This window comes from Odontesthes bonariensis, chromosome 23, assembly GCF_027942865.1.
Source record: "Odontesthes bonariensis isolate fOdoBon6 chromosome 23, fOdoBon6.hap1, whole genome shotgun sequence".
Classification (NCBI taxonomy): Eukaryota; Metazoa; Chordata; class Actinopteri; order Atheriniformes; family Atherinopsidae; genus Odontesthes; species Odontesthes bonariensis.
This window is the reverse complement of record NC_134528.1, coordinates 11,064,086-11,089,181: the sequence shown is the minus strand read 5'-3', so window position 1 is coordinate 11,089,181 and position 25,096 is coordinate 11,064,086. Positions and strand designations below refer to the sequence as shown.

At 43.1% G+C, this 25,096-nt stretch overlaps 1 protein-coding gene across 5 annotated transcripts in view; it reads right to left on the bottom strand.

The window, feature by feature from the left end:
* The window catches only part of baiap2b (BAR/IMD domain containing adaptor protein 2b), an 87,267-nt gene that overhangs the window by 57,141 nt on the left and 5,030 nt on the right, over positions 1-25,096 (bottom strand). For 4 of the 5 annotated variants that reach the window (XM_075458310.1, XM_075458311.1, XM_075458313.1 and 1 more), the window contains exon 2: positions 21,166-21,458. In XM_075458310.1, the coding sequence (XP_075314425.1) occupies positions 21,166-21,240 (75 nt within the window). In that variant the 5' untranslated portion in view covers positions 21,241-21,458. Of the gene's footprint in view, positions 1-21,165; positions 21,459-25,096 lie in introns of those variants that run through there. The other variant, XM_075458314.1, reaches the window with a different exon arrangement.

The following is a 25,096-nucleotide window of genomic DNA, read 5'->3' as shown; positions in this document are numbered from 1 at the left end:
AGTCAAGAAAAACCATCGTCTATTTTCATTTGAGTCAATAGTGTGAGGAGCAAACAGGAAGTCGGCCGCCTCATAACGAGCCAATAAAAAGATCTTTTTTAAAATGTTTCCAACGGTGTTTAACTCGGCTGCTTTTATTTCGTGCTCCATCTGCTTCACAAGCAGAGATAAAAAGGTTTAAGAGAACATCAAGAGCTGCGGCTCTCATCTCAAACTGTTTTTAGGTTTTAATGAGTTAATGGTGAGCTCTGAAATGTGCGCAGAATTTCAGAAAACATCCATATAAAAGGCCACAGGATGCAACGATAAAAAGGCCGGTTTATCTGTACGGCACAATTCAACAACGAGACGATTCAAAGTGCTTTACAGAGACATTAAAACAGTAGAAATAAAAAGCATGATTTAAACAAAAAAGAAAGAAATAAGAACAATAGATAAAATAAGATAAAATGAGGAGTTAAAATGTGATTAGGTTTTGAAACTCAAGCTTCAGATTTGGAGCTTTATTCAGCTGAAAGTAGGTGTGTCTTCAGCCTGGACTTAAATACACTGAGTGTTTCAGCTGATCTGAGGCTTTCTGGGAGTTTGTTCCAGACATGTGGAGCATAGAAGCTGAATGCAGCTTCTCCATGTCTGATTCTGACTCTGGGAACTGATAAGAGACCGGATCCAAATAAAAGATTGGAGAAAATGTTGCGTTTGGATCTAAATTAGCATTTTGCTACAGACAAGCTAACACTTCATGTATGCGGTCCACTATAAATAGGGTACCATGTGTTTAGGTGCCATTTCTTTTTCCCCCCCAAATGCTGACAATGTGAAAAGACCCCGCAGGTGGGCCTTCCAACACTGGTTTGGTGTCCAAGAGCCACAAACGTGTAGAAAAAGTACCGTTCAGAGGACCGTGAAGAAGAAGAAGAAGAAAGCGGAGAAATGGCTGTTCGAGGGAACTGATTCTAAAAATAGTTGCATGATGCAAAAGCAGACAAAGATGTGTGAATCAACCTCATTAAAAGATGCGGAAATATGAAGAAGCGAAGCAAACTGGGGATAAATGTGGCTTTATCCCCAGATGGGAATTAAAAACAAAAGTCTTAAGAGTGAAGTGGAAGTCGATCGTTATCCTCACCGAATCATTTAGCCGACTGATAGAGATCAAATAAGTGGTTAGATAGTATCTGAGACCGCCATCTTCACAGCTCAGTGTTTGTAATGTTACAGACTGTTCCTTTAAATCCAAGTCGCAGATATCACAGGTTCTGATGAAACTAATGATGACCAGTCAGAACTCCCTTTTCTTTACCGGCCTATTCAAATTCAGACAGACAAAAAGCATTAAAAAAGGTAAACAGTCAGAAGAAGAAAAGACGGACGGGAAGCTGTGACAACAGATGCACATTTAAAGCTGTATGCGACTCTGAATCTCTCCTCGGTGACAGATGGCTGCGTATAAGTGCAGAGTATCCACTGTGAGAAGAACAACAAGCACAGGGCCGGAGGGCTTGTTAGGAAGGGAAGGAGAAGTCAGGAAACAGGAGTTGTGCTGGCTGGCTGTGCAGAAACTCTGCCCTTTTGCTTCTGCTGCATCTCCAGCCAATTTAAAAACTAAACTTTCCCTTTGTGGCTTCTCCAACAGCACAGAAGGTTAGGAGGGAAGCAGAGGTTAGTGAAGTTTCGGGGGGGGGGGGTTCCGGTCATTTGTATCCATTTATTCCTGATCTGTGGACACTCACAACATTCAAGACTAGGGCTGGGCAACGATTAAAATTTTTAATCTAATTATTATTATATAATCACGATTAATCGCATTTGTACGCAAAATCCAAACATTCATTCAACAGTAGTGTATAGCCTTTAGCATTTACTTTTATTTTAAATGTGCTGCCATATGAATGAAAGTGCCATAACATTTGTTGTGCAAACACTTTTAACATCAGCATCTTTCTGTAGTTTTTATGTAGAAGCCTCGCTCCACTGTCTGTTTCCTTGAATGACTGGGTGCTATCAGTTGTGTGTTTTGCCTTTAAAATATCACTTAGACTGGAACTACTACGCTGAGAAGACAATTCAACTTGGCTGTAAATGCAGGAGTTGTTTTTTTTTTTAATTTACTTTGAAATACGTGCTTTTATGTTGAAACAAGTAAAACAGGAAGTAGCGCCGGTTAGCTCCGTGAGCTTCGAATCGAGACCGAGTGATGTTACCTGCTAGTTTATTTTTATTTCATCACTCCATGCTTTGTGGTGTTTGCTGTAACTGTGTGACTGATGCATTCAACTGACTTATACAAAAATAAAACCTGCGTTAATGCGCGATAAAATATTTATCGGCGTTAAATAATTAGCAGAATTAGCAAGTTAACGCGATAATAACGAGTTAACTCACCCAGCGCTATTCAAGACCTAAAATGGATCCTGGATGCCAAATACCACAGGACACCCAATGGATCATGCATGAGAAGCCTGGTCAGGATGTTTGGAGTCTGTGAGATTTGAGGCCTTTATTTAAAGTGCTACTTCAATAAAAAGACGGCGAGGAAAACTGTTTGAGTCGAATCAGGTTAATGTAGAAGTGAAGAAAGGGGAACACAGTGAAAATGGAATAATGAGCATAAGGAAGAGGGAGGTTAGGGCACATCTGAGGATGACAGACAGCTTTTCATGGCTGTGTGCAACAAGGGCCGCCTGCTAATGCCTGCTGGCTGATGCACAGTCACCTTGGAACAGAAGCTTCATCATAACTTCAAAAAATTAAAAAAAATAAAAAAGGGAGCAGGAAGTAGAACGGGATGACAAAGGAGTGCAAGAAAAGAAGAAGATGCAGGCCGACCGCCCGGGAAATGAAGAGAAAGGTGTTCGACTAAGAGGGGTTGATTGGACAGAGTGGAGAGGATTTCACAGCGTTCTGAATTTAAATTAAGAGTGTTCAGCTGGGCTGCCACAGTGTGATGAAACACAAAGATGATGAAGAAAAATACTTCTGGGGGGGGGGGGGGGGGGGACAACTATTTTTACTCCGGGTTCTCTCATTCCCATCAGTTATGTAAGGCTGCACAACAAAGCGAGTCAGTGGAAGCGCTCCAGCAGAGGTAATCATGTGCGACGCCCCGCCGCCTGGCATGAGGACGGGGAGCGAAGAATAAAGATGGAAGACCGAGAGCAGCCCAGTCCTCGTCGTGGAAAATAGATACAAAGCAAGGCAGCGTGTGCGTGTTCAGCATGTGCACGACACGCCTCATAAATCAGTCCGTCAGTCTCTGTCAGACAGGTCCAGCTTCACATGCTGCATTCTTGTTCCTGTCAGAGGAAAGGCACGATCTCACTTTCTCATGTCAACAAACTGAGACAAAAACTAACCAGCTGGAGGTGGAATCACCTATAAAACCTGAGAAAATAAAAATAAAACAACAGATTGAAGATGATGCTTCGTCCACATCACGGGCTGCAGCTCAAAGTCTGCAGATAAGACACGGAAGCGTCAATCAAGAACCACCGACTCTGGTGTCTCACATGTCAACCAGCCGAGACAAAGTGCAGAAGAAGCCAGAACTTATGATAGAAACGAGTTATTTCGGACTAAAAAAGTGTAACCGACCCGGAGCGTCTCCTCGCAGCTGACTGTAGTCGTGACCTGTTAAATAATCAGACCTCAGCCTGACGGCTCTCCCAGTCAAAAAAAATAAAAAGTTTCTAAAGATCAGGTGCTCTTCAAATCAAAGCAGGTTTATTTGTAGCACATTTCATGTACAAAACAATTCAAAGTGCTTTACATCAAATAAAAGCATTGCAGCAGGGAGTGGAAGAAGCATTAAAAATACATAAAAGAATATAAAGAGAAACAAATAAAATCATTTAAATGAATTTAAAAACAAGCAACAGTCCATATAAGTTCAAAGATAGCGTGCAGATTTCATGCATAGACACACGAGAAAAGAAATGTTTTTAACCTGGATTTAAAAATGTCTCCATTTGGTGAAAGTTTAATCTCCACTGGCAGTTTGTTCCACTTGTTTGCAGCATAACAGCTAAATGCTGCTTCTCCATGTTTAGTCTGGACTCTGGACTGGACCAGCTGACCTGAGTCCTTGGATTTCAGAGCTCTGCTGGGTTTATATTCTCTGAACATATCACAGATTGTAAACCATCAGCAGGCTTTTAAAATCTATTCTGTGACTGACTGGAAGCCTGAGTAAAGATTTTAAAGCTGCTGTGATGTGTTCAGATCTCTTAGTCCGGGTTAAAACTCCAGCAGCAGCGTTCTGGATGAGCTGCAGATGTTTAATGCTCTTTTTGGGAAGTCCAGTTAAAAGAGTGTTACAGTGATGGAGTCTGCTGGAGATGAATGCATGGATGAGTTTCTCCTGGTCTGCTTCTCCATGTTTAGTCTGTTAAAAGGTGATCGTTGCTGCTGAAGCCTGAGGACAGGAAGCTCCTTTAGGCTCCAGTGAGATCAAAAACTGCCAGAATGTACAGAATGTCATGCAAATCAGCTACATGATGCTGAAGCAGGAATATATCTTGAGAAAATTGTGCTTTTTGGTTCTTTTCAACTGAACTGGATTGTCATGGATCATCCTGAAGCTTTATCAGCGAGCTGATAAATGTTCTAAATCTTTGCTCCCTGTGGAGCATTAATGACACCACGAGAACTTTCCATCCGTAGGTTGTGTGTGCAAAGCAAAGCAGCCTTTCAAAGGGTCCTATACACCTTTTTTTTTTTTCCTGGCAGAATCCTGGAGGAGAGAAGCAACACTGACTTTAAATGAGCCGAGCATGGAGCCTGGCTCTGTACCGAGCCAAAGTTATGAGATAACCCAGATGTTTAAATCAACACAGAGGCAAAAAACAAGCCTCCACAAACGGTCACTTCTGTTGGTTTTGTGTTCCTTGTTAAATAAAGCAAAACTGTTGGTGTTTTGGTAGATTTTCCATCTCCTGTACGAGTCTGATTGCCGACCCGATCAATCCAACTTCTTGTTCTTAAGCTTTTTCCAAACACTGCGTTTGGCCTCATGTGGAGCCTTCAGGTCGCACCGGTTTCCACCTCACCTCCACACGCCTCAGACGTTTCAGGGGTGAATTTAATCGGATCATTACTGCGGCGCCTGGCTAATCCACACTCAATCACTTGTTGTTCCTCCAGCAGCGGGGACGGAGGCTGATTAGCATTCCGCTGAATGAAAGCGCAAATTTAACCGAGGAGAAACGAGAGGGATTACAGAGCAAACACTGCAACGCCTCTCTTTGGCCTTTCGCTTCAGTCATGTGCCTAAAACGACTCGCTAATCGCCAGAACCAATTAAAAGCAGAAACTGCACAACAACACAAGAAGTCGTGGCATCACGTTGCAGCGTCGGGTGAATGTTCTTGTGCGTCAGCTCTGGTGTGATAACACAGAGTAACCTTACGTTCTTTCAGGTGCAGAGACACTCAGGTGAAGACATTTCTTCTCCGTGTCACAGAGGCAGGAGCAGGCTGAACGCCAGTGGAGCCAATCACTGCATATTTAAAAATCTACCATGAAGCACATCCCTGATCCTTCAGCCGAGACGGCGAATCTACGCAAATGATTAGCTGAGTCAAGAGAGAAGTGGAATCCAGCTTCAAAGCAGAGACAGAGTGAAAATATAAACATGTAGCATCTTTAGGAGGAAAACTCCCATCAGAAAACTAATTGAGTCATCCGTCAGCAGATATCTGTGAGGCTTCTCACTGAAAGAACCCATTAACTGTATGAATTAGATCAGAGATACTCATTGTGCGGCTCCTCAAGCTTTAATTGGCAGCTCATACTCACATTGTAGCTTATAACAATATGGTAACAATAACAATAAAAAAAAATTCAAATAACACAGCGAATACTGCACAGTATTAAGTATTTTTATTAAGTTTGTGTTTTTGTAGTATTAAGTATTAATTAAGGCTTAATGGTGTTTCCTAAAGGGGGCTTTGTTAAACCTGGCAACGCAGCCCGCTTAAACCACCGTCACACTTGACCGCAGTGCACGCTAGCTCCTTTAGCCAGCGCGAGATGCAGGCACAATGGATCGGTTTTTAATTAAAAAGGGCAAAAACCAGCACAAAAACCATGCTCATCCTGAATGTCTCACTATGATTACAACAACAAACTACAAATACAACAGGAAGAAAGTCAAGGACATGCATGCCAGCTTCCACTCATCCCAGTATTAAAGGGATAGTTCGCCTCTTTTGACATGAAGCTGTATGACATCCCATATTAGCAACATCATTTATGAACATTTTCTTACCCCCTGCTGCGTCCTGTGAGCCGAGTTCCAGCCTCGTTTTGGCGTTGATGAAGGTAGTCCGGCTAGTTGGCTAGGGTCCCGAAAATAAAGCGTCTTGCTTCTCAAAACAATATGCGTTCAAAAGAGTAATACATTTGCATCAAAATCTTTCTTCCAGAAAAAAAGTCAGACCTCACAATCGCTTGGCGCCATTTCTCTCTACCTTTGTATCACTACAGGCTGTGTAAACTGTGCAGACCGCAGAGCAGACCGAGCAGTACACACCGTAACAGGTGCGGCTATCGCTAGGTGGCTGAACGCATTGATATGAAGGGAGAGAAAATAGCGCCAAGCGATTGTGAGGTCTGACTTTTTCTGGATGAACGATTTAGTGATGCAAATGTATTACTCTTTTGAACGCATATTGTTTTGAGAAGCAAGACGCTTTATTTTCGGGACCCTAGCAAACTAGCCGGACTACCTTCATCAACACCAAAACGAGGCTGGAACTCAGCTCACAGGACGCAGCAGGGGGTAAGAAGATGTTCATAAATGATGTTACCGATATGGGATGTCATACAGCTTCATGTCAAAAGAGGCAAACTATCCCTTTAAGGTACATATGGTCTTAATTCAAAATGTATTGGCTGTGTTGTTTCTTTTTTGTGGGATGTTTTATATGTAGAAATGCATATTTGTAAAAGGGGACTTTAGTATGTTGTGGTAAAAGTGGCTCTTCCCTTGATTTTGCTCTGCCAATGTGGCTCTTGTGAAAATAAATAGTGAGTATCAGTGGACTAGACGGATTCACGAGGCCGGTCTCCCTCCTGTTGTTTTCCAGGTGCTGTGTGTGTGTGTGTGTGGGGGGGGGGCACGTGCACATCCACATGCCGTCTCACACAGGCGCACGACTTCAGACGATCCATCTCACCGACACATGAAACATTTATCTTCACATGGAAAAGGAAGTCGCGTCTCTTCATCTCAACAGTTTTTCAGGCAGATGTTTGTTCTGGAAGCATCCGAGTGAGACGGTGCATGTATGCGTGTGTGCGTGCGAGCAAAGCGGTGGAATAGCGCGGCGCTCGGTGACACGTTAAAGCTCCTGTGGGTTCGGTGTGCTGGCAGGCAGAGCTGGCTGCTGCACAGCGTCGGTTTCTGTGGGAGAGACGAGGATTTGAACCTGAAAATCTTTTTATTCTTTCAATGTGAAAATAGTTTCTCGATTTGTTTTTTTTTTCCCCATCTTCTGAGATTTGACAGGCAGCTTTAAAAGCAAGTGTGGGTCTGTTGGCAGCACAAACTCACTGAATCCTATTCCAAAAAACGAGCGAGCCTCGTGGCAGCACTTCCTGATCAAAAGGCCGAACAGTCCAGCTTTGATTTTGCAGCTGAAATCACTCAAAGTGCCACAGTGACCATAACAGCCGGCTAATACGAGGGGAGGGGAAGAGAACAAGCAGCGGCTCGCCCTCAGCATCAAGGTTAATAGATCCATCAAAGCAGATCAAAGATGCATGTGGACACCAGGTCCCGAGACAGATGTGTTACAAAGCCAGAGGTTATACAAGCCATTAACCACAAAACAAGGGGGGGTTACACTGATATTTCTCTTGTTTATGATCGGAGAGAGAACCTGAAGCCTCAAATCTGTACTGAATTCAGCAGTTAGTTAAGACAGAAATGTACAAGCATCTGATGTTTTAATGAAACCAAGTCCTAGTTCCTGTTAAATTCTCCAAAAATCCATGAAACTGTCTACAAATACCCTCCAATGTCTCCGATTTAGTGGGATTCTCCCGTTGTTGGTCAAAATAAGTGAGAAAAGATGCTGAAAATTACATTTGCCTCCAATTTGAACAACATGTCGACCTTTGAATCGAAAAATACTTTATTCATCCAATGGGGGAAATTCAAATTAGTCAAGTAGCTCAAAAAATTATTAATATTTACAATGATTGTATATTAACAACAACAACAATAATAATACCAATTCTAATAAAAATACTACTACTAACTAATAATAAATGACTGATATTTTTTTTTAATTTATTTAATCATTCAATTTGAGAAGAACATGTCAGCAGTCACTGTTAAAAAGAGGAGCAGGAGTATCTTCTTCATTACTGGCCACACAGGTGAGCACCATCAGAGCTAAACCAGAGAAGATGCAGAAAAACAAGCGGCATCAAGAGCGTTGTGACCCAGCTGGCTCTGCCACAGAAGGCGGTTTGTGTGGCGAGGTGAGTCAGAACCTACACAAACAGCAGCCGGCTCGTATCATGTCGGGGCGTAAATTACTGTAAAGCCGAGCCAGCCATGTGGCACCATTAGGACCTGCTGGGCCACTCACTGCCAAACAGATTAACCAGCAAGAGGAGAGCTGGCAACCCCATCGGTGGAGGAGGGGCGGGGACGCGCCAGGTGGAGACCGAAGAAGGAAAAATAATAAGCAACGGGAAAAGATCACTTCATCTATTATTAGCATTTATGTCTCAGGACACCTCAAAAAGCTGGTTTAAGCTTTCTGGGCGTCACAAATGCAACCAAATTATTTAATTAGTCCAATAAGGTTTGAAAAGTCAAGAAAAACCGTCGTCTATTTTCATTTGAGTCAATAGTGTGAGGAGCAAACAGTCTCATAACGAGCCAATAAAAAGATCTTTTTTTTTTTTTAAATGTGTCCAACGGTGTTTAACTCGGATGCTTTTATTTCGTGCTCCATCTGCTTCACAAGCCGAGATAAAAAGGTTTAAGAGAACATTAAGAGCTGCGGCTCTCATCTCAAACTGTTCTTAGGTTTTAATGAGTTAATGGTGAGCTCTGAAATGTGCGCAGAATTTCAGAAAACATCCATATTCACACCCCATCTGCAAATGGCAATGATGTCATCTTTATCTGGGTACCAGCATAGGATCCAACTGTCTGCTGGATGAATCAGTCCACATACAAACCAAATCATTTTCCCATTTTATCCCCCAGAAGGAGGTCCAAAACACCAAGTTATTTTACATTATTAGGACTAAAAGATGTCTTCAGCATGTCTTTGGAATTGTTCATATGTGGTCACACTCAACCAAACGGAGGCTTTTTGGATATTTAGATTACAGGCAGCAACATATCCAGTTAGATCTTACTGACTTTTTTTAGGAGGAGCACTAACAAAAGAAAATCCCACCACAGGAGGAAGAAAGATGGTAAACTGAAACATGTTACCTCAGATGAACATCAGGATTAATCCTGGATTATCCAACATCGAATCCAAGAGTCTTTGAATGTCTAAATGTGCCAACGTGTCCGATCGTCACAGGGAAATTAAAAGCTGTAAATGGGGTGTTACATCCTCTTTAAATCCAGACTCATTTGCTTTTATTCTGAACTACACAACTTGAGCAAAACAAAAAGAGCAAGTTTGCACGTTAATTAGCACGAAAGTCACCTGGAGTTTCCAGCTTTTCGTTTGAGAAAATAACATTTTACATGAAGACTGAAAGGAAATGTGAGCAGATGAACCAACAAGTTTCCCCATGGCTTTGTTTCTGCCTTTATTCCTCCGTCACATCCCCAAAACTAAGTCTGCTTCCTCGTGCCAAGACAAAGGTATCCAGGCTGACGTGCAACAGGAAGTTTGCCCACTCGTGTTCGCCCAACAACACCAAAGCGTCAACACGAAGTCACGAGTGATGAGTTAAAGTCGCCCTCTGGGTCGTTAACCGGATTGAAAACAGATGACAGCGGGTCACCTTGACTCGTGAGATGTGGCCAAACCCAGCCCGGGCACTGCATGAACCCTCCCCGTTTCCATGGTAACGACAAGGAGCAAACAACCTACGATGTCTCCTTTCCACAACCTGCCACTGAGCCCGCGTCTCTGGCTGCAAACGGTCGGCAGGAGCAGCTCATAGGGATGTTTCCTGAACAGGGTTTGCTCTGTTCCTTCGGGCTCCAGCTCATCTCTCCACCCTCTGAGAAGGCTAAGATCTTCCTCTATGTGCACATTATCGCACTCAAAAACGGCTCAAGTGGTTAAAGCCACACTTTACTTCTATTCTCATGCATCCAGTGGAAACTCAGCCTAACATTAGCCCTTCCTGGTTGTCTGATTGTGAACATATCAGGAGAAAAACTAATTCCTTTCACTCAGTGTGACTCTCGGCTTCTGATAAAAGCAGCTTTTTGTTGTATTTGCCTGCAGGCAGCCCTGCAGCACAGGGTGGAGACAGGAACCCACAGAGGGAAAAGTCATCCGACTTCACACAGAATCAGTGTTTATTTATATTTCAACATTACAATATGAAGTGAATAAAAGAAAAAAAAAAGGGTTGATTTCTTTAGCTGAAAATCTATTTATTGCAATGAGATTATAAAGTTTACTCCCTTTAGTTTGAATTTTTTTAAGTTTTTGTTTGATTGCACCATCAAACGACTCCGCAGTCGTCAGCTGCTTATCGGCTCCGGCTCGGCACAGCATTGATGGGAACACAACAACTGGGTGCAAACGACCATTTTAAATGGGGGCGCTGCTCGCTTTTTCTTTACAGAGTTTCCCAACGGTGGAAGAACTCAAACTGACGGCGACTGCTTGGAGGACAGAAAGAGACGAGACCAAATCAAATTTTCCCGACTGAAGATCAGTTCCGTGCCCAAATAGAATAAACTAGCTCAATTATCTCAGAAAGTCGTGCTGATAAGAAACTTTACTCAAACGCAGCTTGCAGGATACGGTGTAACTCCACCCTCCTCGTGTTGTCGTACTTACAGGCTCGACCCGTGGGTACCGGACCGGTTCGGAATAAGCTGCAGCCCTCAGTACAAACACTCCAGCTGGAGAGGATTTAATCTAATCGTTTCAGCAGGTACCCACGTATGAAACAATTAACGAAATTAAATCGTATTTGAAGATGTGAGGTTTCTGATTCCATTGTGAAACTATACGTTTGCCATCTTCTCTATTAAAATTATGCATTTACGAGGATTAGAAACATGTCTAGAAACAAATGCAGATTAAAACTCTGTAAACATATAATCAAACAGATTTGCATGCTTTCTTGTAGTGTTAATATGAATAAACCCATTAAGAGTTAACGCAACATAAGAAAATCTGGGCCCAGAAAAGTCTTTAAAATTAGGGATTTTAGTCAACTTTTAATTACTTTTCAGTAGGGCTGGGCGAGTCGACTCGTTAATCATTTAACGCCAGCAAATATTTTAATCGCGCATTAGCGCAGGTTTTATTATTTTATTTTGTAAAAGTCTGTTGCTCACAGGCTTTTATTTTGTAAAAGTCTGCTGCTGTGGAACCGGAAAAGAAAGTAATCGGCGGATCCACCAGGAGGGTACGGAACTTTTATTCAGCCATTTTCATTTTAAAGTTCTTCCAGACGGCGGAGTCGACAGAACCAAAGTCATCTGTAAACACTGCCAAGTTGAATTGTCTTCTCAGCGTAGTAGTTCCAGTCTAAAATATCACTTAAAGGCAAAACACACAACTGATAGCAGCAAGTCATTCAAGGAAACAGACAGTGGAGCGAGGCTTCTACATAAAAACTACAGAAAGATGCTGATGTTAAAAGTGTGTTTGCACAGCAAATGTTATGGCACTTTCATTCATATGGCAGCACATTTAAAATAAAACTAACTGCTAAAAGCCATACACTACTTTTGGATTTTGCGTACAAATGCGATTAATCGTGATTAATCAGGGAAATCATGTGATTAATTAGATAAAAAGTTTGTAATTGTTGCCCAGCCCTAATTTTAAGGAATCTCCAGTTTACTCGAGTACTTATTTTATTCAATCAATGCATTCATTTCCTTTATTCTTAAAAGAGGCTCGTCACAGAGTTTTAATGTCCATCCATCCATCTATCTTCTATACCTGCTTGTCAGCGTCCGAGCTTCCCTTTGGCGGAAGGCTGGAAGGACTCCATCACATGGCCAATATGTGGAAGCTGAATTTTTCCCCTTCTAAGGCGTAAACTTGACTTAATGGCGTCTGAATTGGCAGAAAGACTTACGGATGTACCGATGAACCCAAAGGGAGACCTCGGTGTGACCTCCGTTAAAGATAAAAACAACCCCGAATTGAATTTTCATTTTCAGAACTTGTAATGTTTCTCACTTTTACTCAAGTAAAGAAGTCGAATCAGTATTTCAACATTTATCAAAGTATTTGAGACCCACTGGAACACATCTGGGGGGGCTCACTGGACGCATCCCGGCCTTTTTCCAGGATGCCTCAGATATCCCGAGCCCACGTGGCATGAGGGGGCTCAGAGACACAAAGCTGTGGTTTTAATACCTCTGAACTGGATTCCTCAGTCCCTGGCTGCTGAGCACAGATTTCTATCTAATAAGTTTAGCACATTTTTCATTACAGCTTCACAGAATATGAGATTAATATCAAATATAGACCTCATTTCATCCCAGTTTCCCCTTTTCATAACATCAAAGTCGTGCAGATCTGTGCAGAAGATCTCTGCTAATGTGTAAAAAGCCATTAGGGATCCCCGATGCATAACAGACTGTTTATGCCAGTGTGATAAGCTGATGGCATTATGTCCATTAGTGTTATTTTTTCCCCGGGAAATGGACGTTATTTGCTTCTGCTCATTCAGCGAGACAATTGCTGTGCAAAAGCTGTGCTGCTTCAGCACCTCAGGAGATGGGAATTCAGTGTCTATCCGCACCGTGTGTGTTAAGTCAGCCAATTTCAGTTCCCTTTCAGTTGAACATCATCGGCGAGCAGAGGGAGAGTCGGCACCCCCCCCCCGTTCTGCAGCGAGAGACGGGAAGGAGGGGGCACTTCCGGTGCCATATAGGGATGTGCTGGAATCCCCTCCAATCCATTCCACCCCAACTCCGACGTGACAGGGCAGCCCGCTTTTAAATTCCCCTCACGTTGGGTTCACATCGCGGGAGAGGCGAGAGAGCGAGGAGGTGGCAGGCGGGAGGGAGTCTCCTACACGAGGACCGTCATCGCCTCAGGGTGACGCATCCGATTCAGCCCTACCTGCTCCTCATTCTACACACGTACACGTGAAGGAACATGTATACGTCTCACACCAACGCGCTCCCAAAAATAAAGACGAGGTTCGTTTTGGCAGCGTTTCCTGTGCAGAGATTCAACATACGTGCACGTGTGTGATGCCAGGATGAGCCGTGTTCATGACATCTGAACACAGCCCATCACACGAGTTATTGATGTGTATTACAATGGTGTGGTCATTAAACATGTTTGTATACACCCTTAGATTTAGATTATATTTTTATGTTTTAAGAACAAACAATTGCAGAAAAAAAAAAAAAAGTCCAAATAGACTATATAAAAAAGGATTTATGACAGTCTGTTTAAGATGATTAAACTGTCTGCATAAACATAACTAATAGAAAATGAATAAATAAATAAAAGAAGAAAGAAGGGGGAGGGGGGTTATATTGTCGCAAAAAAGTCCATAAATGGTTGCCATTTACTGTGAAATTTGCTCAAGTTTCTTCTACTTGAATCGTTTGTGCTTTTAAACCGTCATAAAACTCCAGATTCCACCTTAAATATCTCAGTGGCGCTTCATCTCCAATTAAAAACACAAAAGCTGGGGCAGAGAATGTCACCTTTTTCTTGCCTTTCAGGTCTTTTCCCCTTAATTCCAGTCTTATTAGAGTCAGAAAGGAACACCGGCTCCACACCTTGGCCTCTTTTCTCTGTTTCCATTCAGTTTGGAGCTCCATCCCTGCAACTTTCCTTTCATCCTCTGCCAACCTCCTGCTCTCTGGCAGCCCACACCGCTGCTCCTCGATCTCCCTGCAGCTCCAGTTTGATAACCGATGTGTTAAAGGGTGCTGATGTACTACACACACACATAAACACACAGCAGATGTAAGCATTATGTTGTATGACAGCCAGGGAAGCTGGTACTGGTGGGTAAAATCTTACATTAAAAGCACACCTGTGCTCAGCTGATGGTTTCCAGATGAGAACCAACATATATGGAGTGAATGGAAAAAAGAAGATTGTACAAAAAGCAGTAATTTGGGTACATTTTGTTGGGTTTTTCCCCGATTCACACACATAACTGGTAAGTCTTCTATAAAGACAGAGCTCCACCGCGTCCACGAAGATTCAGATAAATTCATGTTTACCGTTGGCAGTCTCTGTAAAACTGATCATTTCTGCTGCGACACTTCAAGTAATAAATCAGCCGACATCCAAGAAACACACTCAGAGTTCTGCTCAAAGGCTCACTGGGACATTAAGGTTCAGAAGCTGTAATAAAAGCAGAGCTAAAACAATTTATCCTCGTCCTGCCGGACGGGTTCAACCGTCCAAGGAGAGCACGAGGGGTGGATGATTGGGAGAGGTTATCAGATTAAGCAGTGACAGCTAACCCGCTAGCAAGCAGCTTCCTGATGAAACATTAGCAGCTTTAAATGATTAGCCAACCAATCGACCATTTTCACAATTACAGGAATGTTAATGGTCACGGCTTTTCTCTGTTCTGGCGCCCCGATGGTGGAACGATACCCATCTCTTCAGGAAACACCACCCAGATCCGCCCTCTTAGGACATCACCTGTTTCGTCCCAGCTCCTTACGCACCTAAATTGTCTTCCCATTTGTCTCGGTACCTGACTTACCGCACTTACTCTAGCACTAGTTATGCTCTTAGCTGTTTGGTTTTGGAAGGAAATGCACTTCTGATTTCTTGTGACCTGAAGTTCTTTTGCCTACCGATGTGGAACACACTTATTGTAAGTCGCTTTGGATAAAAGCGTCTGCAAAATGACCGTAATGTAATGAATTAGCCTTTTTAAAAAAAAGAGAAGTGAACATGTTAAACATCTGCAGAGTAGTTCTGTTAAATCATTTTCAGATCAAGTTCTGGTGCCAAAAATCTGATTTTTTTTTTCCTCTCCACATTTTACAAACCAGACAATTAATGGAATTTAATAGATTCCCAGTCCCATAACCTTCAGAAACCATTTCTTCTGTGAGGATCACAGTCGACACAGAGCTGCAAAGTCGGTGATAATTAGTAATGAGATCAGTCATTGCTTTACGGGCATCCTATGCGCTCGGCATGCTGATCATAATCTCCCTCACACCCCCACAGCAGGGCGTCAGCGTGACGCTCACAAACTCCACCAAGGCCCAGAGATCGGTAACCAGATCACAGCTGGAACGAACCCCGGAGCCCGAGTGGGCACCGTTTTCTGCAGGGAGGGCAGCACAAAGCCGGCGATAAAGCTCCGAGCAGAGACAATGGAGGCGAACGCAGCGCGACTGATGAGAGGAGAAAAACTGCTGGTTTCAAGCCATTGCACCAGAGAAATCCTGCCGTGGCAAAGCATCTGCACTGGAAACAATGCCCTTCCAAAAATAAGTTTAAAAAAAACAAACAAAAAAAAAAAATACAAGACGTTTTTGCTTGAAATAAGCAAAAAAATAATAAAAATCTGCCAATGGAACTAGTGAAAATCGGCTTGTCAAGATTTCTTGAAATAAAAATGTGATATTTGGGACTTAAGATAAAAGTGATCTTGAAATTAGCTTAAAAACCTCTTCAAATGTAAAAAAAAAAAAAGAAAAGAAAAGCTTGTTTCATATGAAATATGACTCAAAACAATTTGTTTTCAAGACTTTTTCGTTTAACAAGATATTCCAGATGTATCGTCTTCAAACAAGTCCATATATCTGGCTGAAATGGGTACTTGTTAGGCAGTTGTGTCTTATATTAAGTGTAATGAGATATTTTGACTAGAAATGAGACAAATATACTTAGATTTTTTCCAGTGTGGATTAAAGGCTTCTCAGAGCAGGCCGCAGGCCCGGTTTAACCTCAGGCGACCCCAACACGAGCAGTTGGGTCACGAACATGAGGCCAGAACATCTTCCAGTGAACTGGAATATGGAGGAGGAGGAAGGCGGTGACGGAGCAGCTCGACTCCACCACAGCTGCTGCACGTTCCAACAGCTGCCCTGATGGCTTCAAACTCCAGAACATTATGTTCTGATTAAAGCATCACGGTCCAATGAAACACCAGCTGTGCTTATTCTACATGTCGTGCGGTAAAAACGGCACGAAAACTGTCGTCACTGCGTTCGCTCGCACCGAGCTTTTAAAATGAGAAGGCTGTAGTTCTGACGGAGAACCGAACAGACTGCGGGGATGAAGTGTTCGGCACTCCACACACTCTGGAGTAAAATCCCTCCCGGGAGAGCAAACAGTTTTGGCTTCACAGGCCGGCTCCCACAGCCGAGTGTCTCACAGAAACTGGGCTCCGTTACACCACAATATTTTCTCTGGGATTTGTGACTCCGATCACTGGAGAAAGCTCTCCGGTGACAGCCAGGCGATACAAGTACCAACATCAGAAGAGATGGATGCTCCAGACTTCCACACATAATGCAGGTCAGACCATTAGAATAAGAACAGAAACAAGGGAAGAAGATTTACTAAATGCTTTGCAAGTAAACAAACCGTCCGATTTTGGTTTAAGTCCATTAACTGTGTTCGCTTCTACGCTGATCTATGGTCATGAAGCTGCCTCTTCTGATTCACCGAGGTCTCAGGAGGTCGCCCGTCGTCTCTTAGATGCACACTCGGGCTGTGTTCGAAACCGCATACTTCTACTACTCATACTGACTTTTTTTCCCAGATGCATACTAGATTCTCCGAAATGTTGGGTATGCATCATGAGGTTAGTACTCGTACTCAAACTACCCAAGATGCAACGTAACGTGACTTCGCCGATCGTCATTTCCTGTCAAAACGGCAGTTTCAAGCTAGCTACAACGAGGGTAGGTTCACTTCCTGTTTTCAAAACAAAAGCACCAATTGTATCGTAATGGTTTTCCCTATGATAAAAGGCAACGGGTATTTTATTTTGTGAAAATAACAGAAAGTGCATTGCTCACTGCGGCTAGCTTTAGTAGCGCTGAATTCGTCTGAACAAAATTGTAAATAGCCGGTATTTTGTCAGGTTTTCAACACGTTGGGATCTAAACGACTACTTTCTCGCCCGAAAATGTTTCAAATGTTGCTAAAGTTTACAGAGTTTAGAGCTTAAGAGAAATCAGCTTCAGGCCGGCTGATTTCGGCTTGGGCAGGAGCAAAATGCATTGTGGGTAAACGCTCTGCATACTGTCTGATCGATGAGTATGCAGTATGCAGTATGTGGTTTCGAACACAGCCCAGGTCATTGTGCAACAGAAAGCTCCAAGTCAAAGGACTAAGAAACATGCAGAGTTTTCCTGTTGGGTTAGGCACATTACTCAGCACCATGTTATCGGAGGCTACAGTCTGAGCTGATTCATGACAAAAAATTTTTTTTAAGAATGACACATTTAGAGCAAAAAAAAAAAAAAAAAAAAAAAAAAAAAAACCACTAAAAAGTGCATGTGTGGGTCATCCTCAGGTTGGGCGCAGAGCTCAGCCAATCGTGACCGGTTCAGATTACAGCCTGAAAAGGAACTATTTGAGAAGGTTGGTGCATCTTCTGGACACCTCCATCATGAGGCGTTTGAATCGGGTCCAACCTCAGAGGTCAATCCATGACACAGCAGAAAGATGGTGCCTTTCAGCGAGCTGGGGAACACCTCTGTGGGCCGCCTGGTTTCATGAAAAGTCATTTGGCGAGTGATTACGAGGCTTTTTTGGACTTCTGTAGGTCCGGTTACTTTGAAGGTATGTAGTGGGTTAGGAGGAGACGCTCCACCATACTATATGCTGTAAAATGAGACTCCAAAAGCTTAAAAATGCATATAAATGACATGCAAAAAGTGCTGAATGGGGTGTGCTATTAATACGCATCGTCATGAGAACACGTGTGGAGAGTCTGGGCAACTTGGACCAGAGCAGCAGTGGAGAACAGAGGTTTGGATCCAAACAATTAAAAAACAGGCAGGAAATTAACTGAAAAAAAGAAATGTAGAAAGCGTTCATTTTCAATCTGTTGATGAGAAACAAACGACAGGTCAGAGCTGCAAGGACCCCTTTGGAAGGCAGGATCCGTCAGTCCTGCCATAACCGAATTCCTGTGGTTGGAAACAACGACGGAGGATGAGACGGGTAGAAAGAAAAAGCACAACAAAAGTAGTGAAATCAATCAGCTGATCTGCGTCTAATCCACTCCCACCATGTAACAATAGAGGCCGCCTCGCCCCGGCTGCAGTCAACAAACGGAGCCCGCAGCGCTGTTGGGATTACAATACTTGGCTAAACACACTCGTGCAGAACAAACATACAGATGGTGTTTGTTCAGCGAGCGGCAACAACCTGAGGAAACGCCGCTGAGCCACATTTACACGTATGAAACTTCCAACAAGCCGAAACCCGTGGGGAGCGCACTCTGAAATCTACATCTTCTGAACATCGTTACCCTGCCAGATACAGCGCCAGCCACCCCGCAGTACAGCATGGGTGCTGACACGCAGTCGTGAGACACTGCTGCCCACACACACACGGTGTGAGTCATCCTGAAATTACACTCAGCAGCTCATGTTAGAGCGGCGAGGTTAAGGCCTCTGCTGCTGTTTCATTCTGCCAGAAACGGCTCCGACAAACCGACCGCATGGAAAATAAAACCTTTGTTTGAGCAGAAAAGGGTCAACACGAGTTCTTTGTAAGGCTCCGAGTAATTCAACCATGTTTTTCCTTTTGGCTGCCGTCTACTTAAAGGCGCTGAGCAGAAAAAGAAGCAGAATTTGTGGTTTAGGACTCCCATTTGTTGCCACTAAATGTCTCCACATCCCACACATTGGCCCTTTAAGGCTTGGTCGGGGGTCAGATGTAGGCAGAATATCCCTCCCAGTGCACTCAGCTCGACTCTGTGCTGCAGCATGTTGTATAATTATTGTCCCCGAGCCATCGTAATGCTGCCTGATTTAAAGGGATAGTTCGCCTCTTTTGACATGAAGCTGTATGACATCCCATATCAGCAACATCATTTATGAACATTTTCTTACCCCCTGCTGCGTCCTGTGAGCCGAGTTCCAGCCTCGTTTTGGTGTTGATGTCCGGCTAGTTGGCTGGGGTTTAAAAAAATAAAGCGTTTTGCTTCTCAAAACAATATGCGTTCAAAAGAGTAATACATTTGCATCACAAAATCGTTCATCCAGAAAAAGTCAGACCTCACAATCGCTTGGCACTATTTTCTCTCCCTTCGTATCACTGCCTGCTGCCGCCTGCCAACAGCCGCGCCTGTTACGGTGTTTGCAGCAGGCAGTGATACGAAGGGAGAGAAAATAGGGCCAAGCGATTGTGAGGTCTGACTTTTTCCTGGAGCACGATTTTGTGATGCAAATGTATTACTCTTTTGAACGCATATTGTTTTGAGAAGCAAAACACTTTATTTTTTAAACCCCAGCCAACTAGCCGGACTACCTTCATCAACACCAAAACGAGGCTGGAACTCGGTTTACAGGAAAATGTTCATAAATAATATTGCTAATATGGGATGTCATACAGCTTCATGTCAAAAGAGGCGAACTATCCCTTTAACTGCTGATATTTGCCGCTTCTTTCCCGTCTCCTCAGAGGACAAACAGACGCCCGTTATCTGATGGGAGCTGGCACCTCTGTGCCTCCATCTTCCACGCTTTTAATGAATAATAAAAGATCCGTTAGTTTCTCTGAACACGGCCCCCCAAATGCAGCTCAAAACCCCCCCCCCAGGGGCCCCACCACTGCAGCACCAAATGCCACAGCAATGAGCGGCGGGCTCCTACAGCCTGAGCTCTCTGCAGCCAGCAGGCGGTCTAACTGCGTCTCCTCAGTGGCGAAGCAGCGGATGACAGGAAGAAGCCCCAGCGCGGCCTCCCTGCATCGTTTTCACACTTGACCCCTGAACTCTCCCTTTAATCAACCCAAATACATTCTGTCTAAATAAAAGCAAAAATAAACATGAAATAAGAACATTTCTCACAAAGTCTCCGACTCCTGAGATCGGATATTGAAACATTTAGAAGGAAAGGCCTCAAAGATCATCAAAAAAAATAAATGAACAGTTACATAAAGAGATCTAAAAGCCTGCTGAATTACTAAAGGAAACAGAGAATGAAACCCAGTGATTTTCTATTTGATTCATGCCCAAAGAACCACTTTGTAAACACATCAGGCGCTCATTTTTTTTATTCCAGCCTTTTCAGAGGAAAAGCTTTCAGTCTGTGTGTGTTTTCATGTTGTTTAAGGGCAGCCGCTTTCTGAAAGGACTCCATCATCAGTTCTTTCTCCTCCTGCATCCACCAACACCTCTGAGCCAAACTTTATTCCTGCTGAGCTACCTGAGGTGCAGCTTTGTGTTGGAGGACCCGAGTCTGTCCACAGAGGCAACATCAGCCCGGCTCACCTGCGATGGCGACAGCTTCTGCTCCGTTTGCACTCGGACTGACTAAAGAAATATATTCCAACCGGCAGAGAAGAGGAGCTAAAAATCTCCCAGTCATAAAAATATAATCATCTTAAATGATTAGCAGACCTAAATGTCTTCCTTATCCTTTTACATAAAAAAATGGTTTTATGGTCATTTTCAAACATTTTACAAACACTTTTTAGACCAAATATTTGCCTAAATATGTTTCTTCTTTTTCTTGTTTCTATAATTCAACCTTATCTTTTTGTTTTTAACTTAAAAACTTGGTTTTATGGTCATTTTCAAACATTTTACAAACACTTTTTTAGACCAAATCTTTGCCTGCACCACACACCTGAATCCGGTTCAACTCTTTCATTAATTCCTCGCGCTTTTTACTCATCAAATCATCGAACAGCGGGAAGATACGAGCCTTTCTGTCGGTAAAGCGGCTGCAGAAAGGTGAGCTGAGCCACGGTCGTCCAGTGACCAGGTGCAGCAGGTGTCTCCCCCCCCAGCGCGCGTGCGCTCCGCGGCTCTGAAACTCAACTACAAACAAAACCGACTCACCTTGTACACGTTCTCCGTGATGCGGTGCACCTCGTCGGTTCGAGACATCCTTGTCGGCGCGTCAGTCACAACCATAGAAGAATTCCAGACGGATGAGGCTCGGAGGGTGTTTTTTTTCCCAAACTGTAGCGGGAGAAACGAACCGGCTGCTGACGGAGGCACGAGCGCGTCTGACCGTGGGAGCTGAGCTTTTATAGGAAAGTCCTCCGCTGCGCCCACACCGGCTCCCCCACGCAGCCTCTCAGTCAGCCGGAGCGCAGAGGCGGACTCACTGGGAGAGGGGCGGTGCTTGCCTTCAGATGCGGTGGGAAAGAGGGGAATTATGCGTTATTAGCGTCAGAAAGCCGCACGTGAGGATGGAGATGACGTGATAAGTCATGTTTGAGTATGTTTACATGTTTAAGTAATTTGATTTTGTTGTATTTTATTGCTTTCACTGTTTGTTTCTTGTTTTTATTTGTTTTTTTACTTATTCTTCTCTTTATTTATTACCTGCTGTAAAGCACTTTGGTACATCGTAAGAATTGTCTGTATAGGGCTGTATAAATAAAAATACATTTACATGTTATGTTTTCAATGGAAAGAAACAAGTTTTAAAATCAAATATTATCAATAAAACGACAACACGTTTTGACACATGGATGAAAACAAAACACTATAGACACTCTAAGTGATGGCACTTCTGTATTTCACTGGTCACTTTATATTTTTAAACTGGTTTTTAAATTGTTTTTTAAATTTTTAGATTGTTTTTAAATTGTTTATAATTGTATAAACATTTGTATTGCTTTATCATGTCTTGCTACTGGATGCTTGAATTTCCTTCAATAAATAAATAAAGTATCTATCTTAGATACATCGATTCAATCGATTTAGGGTCGATTTCATTTTAAATTTTGCAAAAGCGATTTCTATGGCATGAGATCGATTTTTTTCCCCATGAAGTCAACCCCAATGGTGTCGTGCTTGATGCAACAGTGGCGCGTTTACGTCCGCTTGTCATTCAAGCACACAAGCTTGCAAGATGGCCGACGCAGTTAAACTCCGCTTGATCATTTTAAAATTGCACTTTTGGGACTTGAGACAGTTGTGTTTACAGCTGAAGTTTAAACTGTCCAATTCACAACTTTGCACTTAAAACCTGTTGTTTATGGTGAAAATAATAAATAAAATGAAATACATTTGTATTTTGTAACACAGTTGAGCCATTTTCACTATTTAAGAGCAGATTGAATTGAATCGTATCGAATCGTGATTAATCGATTCAGGAACTTATGAATCGAAATTGAATCGATTTGGGAAATTGGCCACGATACCCTAACCTGGTTCTCACGCAGATGGATGTTTCTCATCCATCTGGAATTGTGTCGGTTGCCTAGCTGTTCTCTGCTGTGAGTAGGCGGGATTGTATTCAAAAACCTCTCGAACCTGATTGGAGAATTCAATGTGTGTGTCACGTACTACTTCGACCAATCATATCGAAAGCGGACGTGACGCGTTGGAGCGCGACCGGTCTTTCGGTCTGTGGTGGAAAATAAACAAAACACAACAGCAGCGAGCAAAGCAGGAGCCGAGCAGGAGCTAGCAGCAGCTAATCGTCCGGCAATGGCTGTGTTTGACTGTGTTCGTTGTCGCGCCGGATGCTACGTCATACCTGTTAACACCCCGCCCCACGATTGTGATTGGCCCGGTTATTTGGTAACCGGGGACTTCGGGCTCAACAAGGCGCTCCCAGACCCTCGAGCGAGCTCACGAAGTGTAACGAAGATGCACGAAGCACGAAGGGTCTGCGTGAGAGCCAGGCTAACGATACCCAGCCCTATTCTATCAATCTATTCTCCTTAAATGGGACCCTGATCTGAAGAGCCCCACAGCAGAGCCCCCCTCTGACCAGCAGAGCCACAGCATCTGCAGATTTTCCCCTCAAGACAGTCACACAGGAGGGGATTTCACTGTGAAAAACTTCCCTTTAAAGAATACGAGAATGGTAAAAGATCCAGATGCATCTCTCAGCTCCTGTGTCAGGTCTTTGCTGGATTTTTTCCTCTCACTTTCAGATCCTGTTCATCTGCTGTAGATAGTTCTTTAGGCCTGACTCTTCTTCTTTTGTCCTCCACTTGTCCAGTTTCCTCAAATGTTTTAAGGACACACTGCACACCATGCTGAGATATGCCAAGTTTTCAGCTAACAGCTCTTTGGGAATCACCTTGTTGCTGCAGAAATCCTGTTTTCTGTCTGTCAAACTGTGTTATCTTTGCTGTTTTTCATAGATGCAGCTAAAGAAATGGGAACAAATCTTAATTCCAGTCTAAAACCCACAAAGAGCTTCTAGATTATTCATTTCTGGTGGCATAAAACAGTTTAATCATTTCATTTATATTAATTGTTCCATAATTAGTCATTAGATTATATCTTATATTCCTTTTTTAAGCTTTAAATTGAATCTTATTTACTTTTTCTTGATGTTGAATAAAATATCATTCTTATTATTGTTTTTGTTCTACTTTTCTACTATTAGATGTGATGACGTTAATTTTTTGGGATTAGGATTTTTTTTTAAACAGAATTTCTTATATTAATTTGACTCTTTTGGTAACTGAAAGCAGTTTTAAACGTAAATGTACAATAAAGTTTAAACTATGAAGCGGTTTTTCACAGATGCAACTAAAGAAATGGGAACAAATGATGTGTCTCTGTGACAGGCTGCTGGGAACAAAGTGCCTAAAGATCCAGTTTAAAATGGCTTCTTTGCTAAGTTGTCTGTTCTGTGTGGACACAACACTGGTTCATCCCTTGAGTTAGGAGCCTTTTTCCTGCCTGAATGGTTCAAAGCTCAGAGTTAAGTGGCTTTTTCTGCTGTAAATCATCCTTCTTTAACCAGCAACATGTGCTGCCTACCGATGTTGAACGCACTTACTGTAAGTCCGTTTGGTTAAAAGCGTCTGCAAAATGACCGTAATGTAAAGTAATGTAATGTAATGTGCTGTAGTGACGCTGGTATTTCCGTGCTTTACAGCGAGTCCAAAAACGCATCATAGCATTTAAAGAAGCCACACCTCCTCTGCTACAACCATTCAGGAGACCAGCCTGAGCACCACTGTACACACACATTTATTCAGCATGATCATATCTACCCAGAGATCCAGTCAGCGGAATGCTCCTTCTATCTGAGTTATTATCTAATAAAGTAGATCCTGCAGCTCAGCTCATCATTAACAACCCGGGTGAGTCGTTGGATGGGGGGGGGGGTCTGACTCCAGCCTTAGGTAGGATGAGTAGGAAGGCAGTGCTGCAGAGTAGGAAGGTGGTTTGGCTTTAATTCTATGCAACATTTAGCAAAGATTTGAAGTTACTCACATATCAGCGCCTGCTCTATTTGCGTGGCTCTTGGCTGAGTGGGCTTTGCTTAGTTTGAGTGGGTTGGAGCCACATTTTCTTGGATTTCGAAGCCATATACGGTGGGCAGGGGAATCCCACACATCACGATCTGAGGGGCTCTGAATGGAGACTCGTGAAAAAGAGACACAGAGCGAAAGAGGACGGTCATGGGCAACGCTTTTTATCCCTTCAGCGAGATCAAACTGATACTTTAAGGCTACCGACGGGCCAGATAAAGAGCAGAAACAATGGTTTGTTTTGATTGTTGCATCACATTAAGTCAAGAGGAAACTAAACTGCAAACAGATAGTGAAAATCAATCTGGTATGTTTGGTCCTGGCTGAAGCCAACAGGAACATTCCTGCTGTCAGAGAGGCTGTCGATTCAGCTTTCGGTGAGCTTTCAATCCCAAAAATGAGCTCCCACAATCGACCCTGAGACACGTTTTAAATGGTGATTATAAACAACTACAGTCATGGTAATTCAGACTCTAATTTGGTTCAGATCATTTGATTTGAAGCACCGACCTTCAACGTGTCGCCACACAGACAGA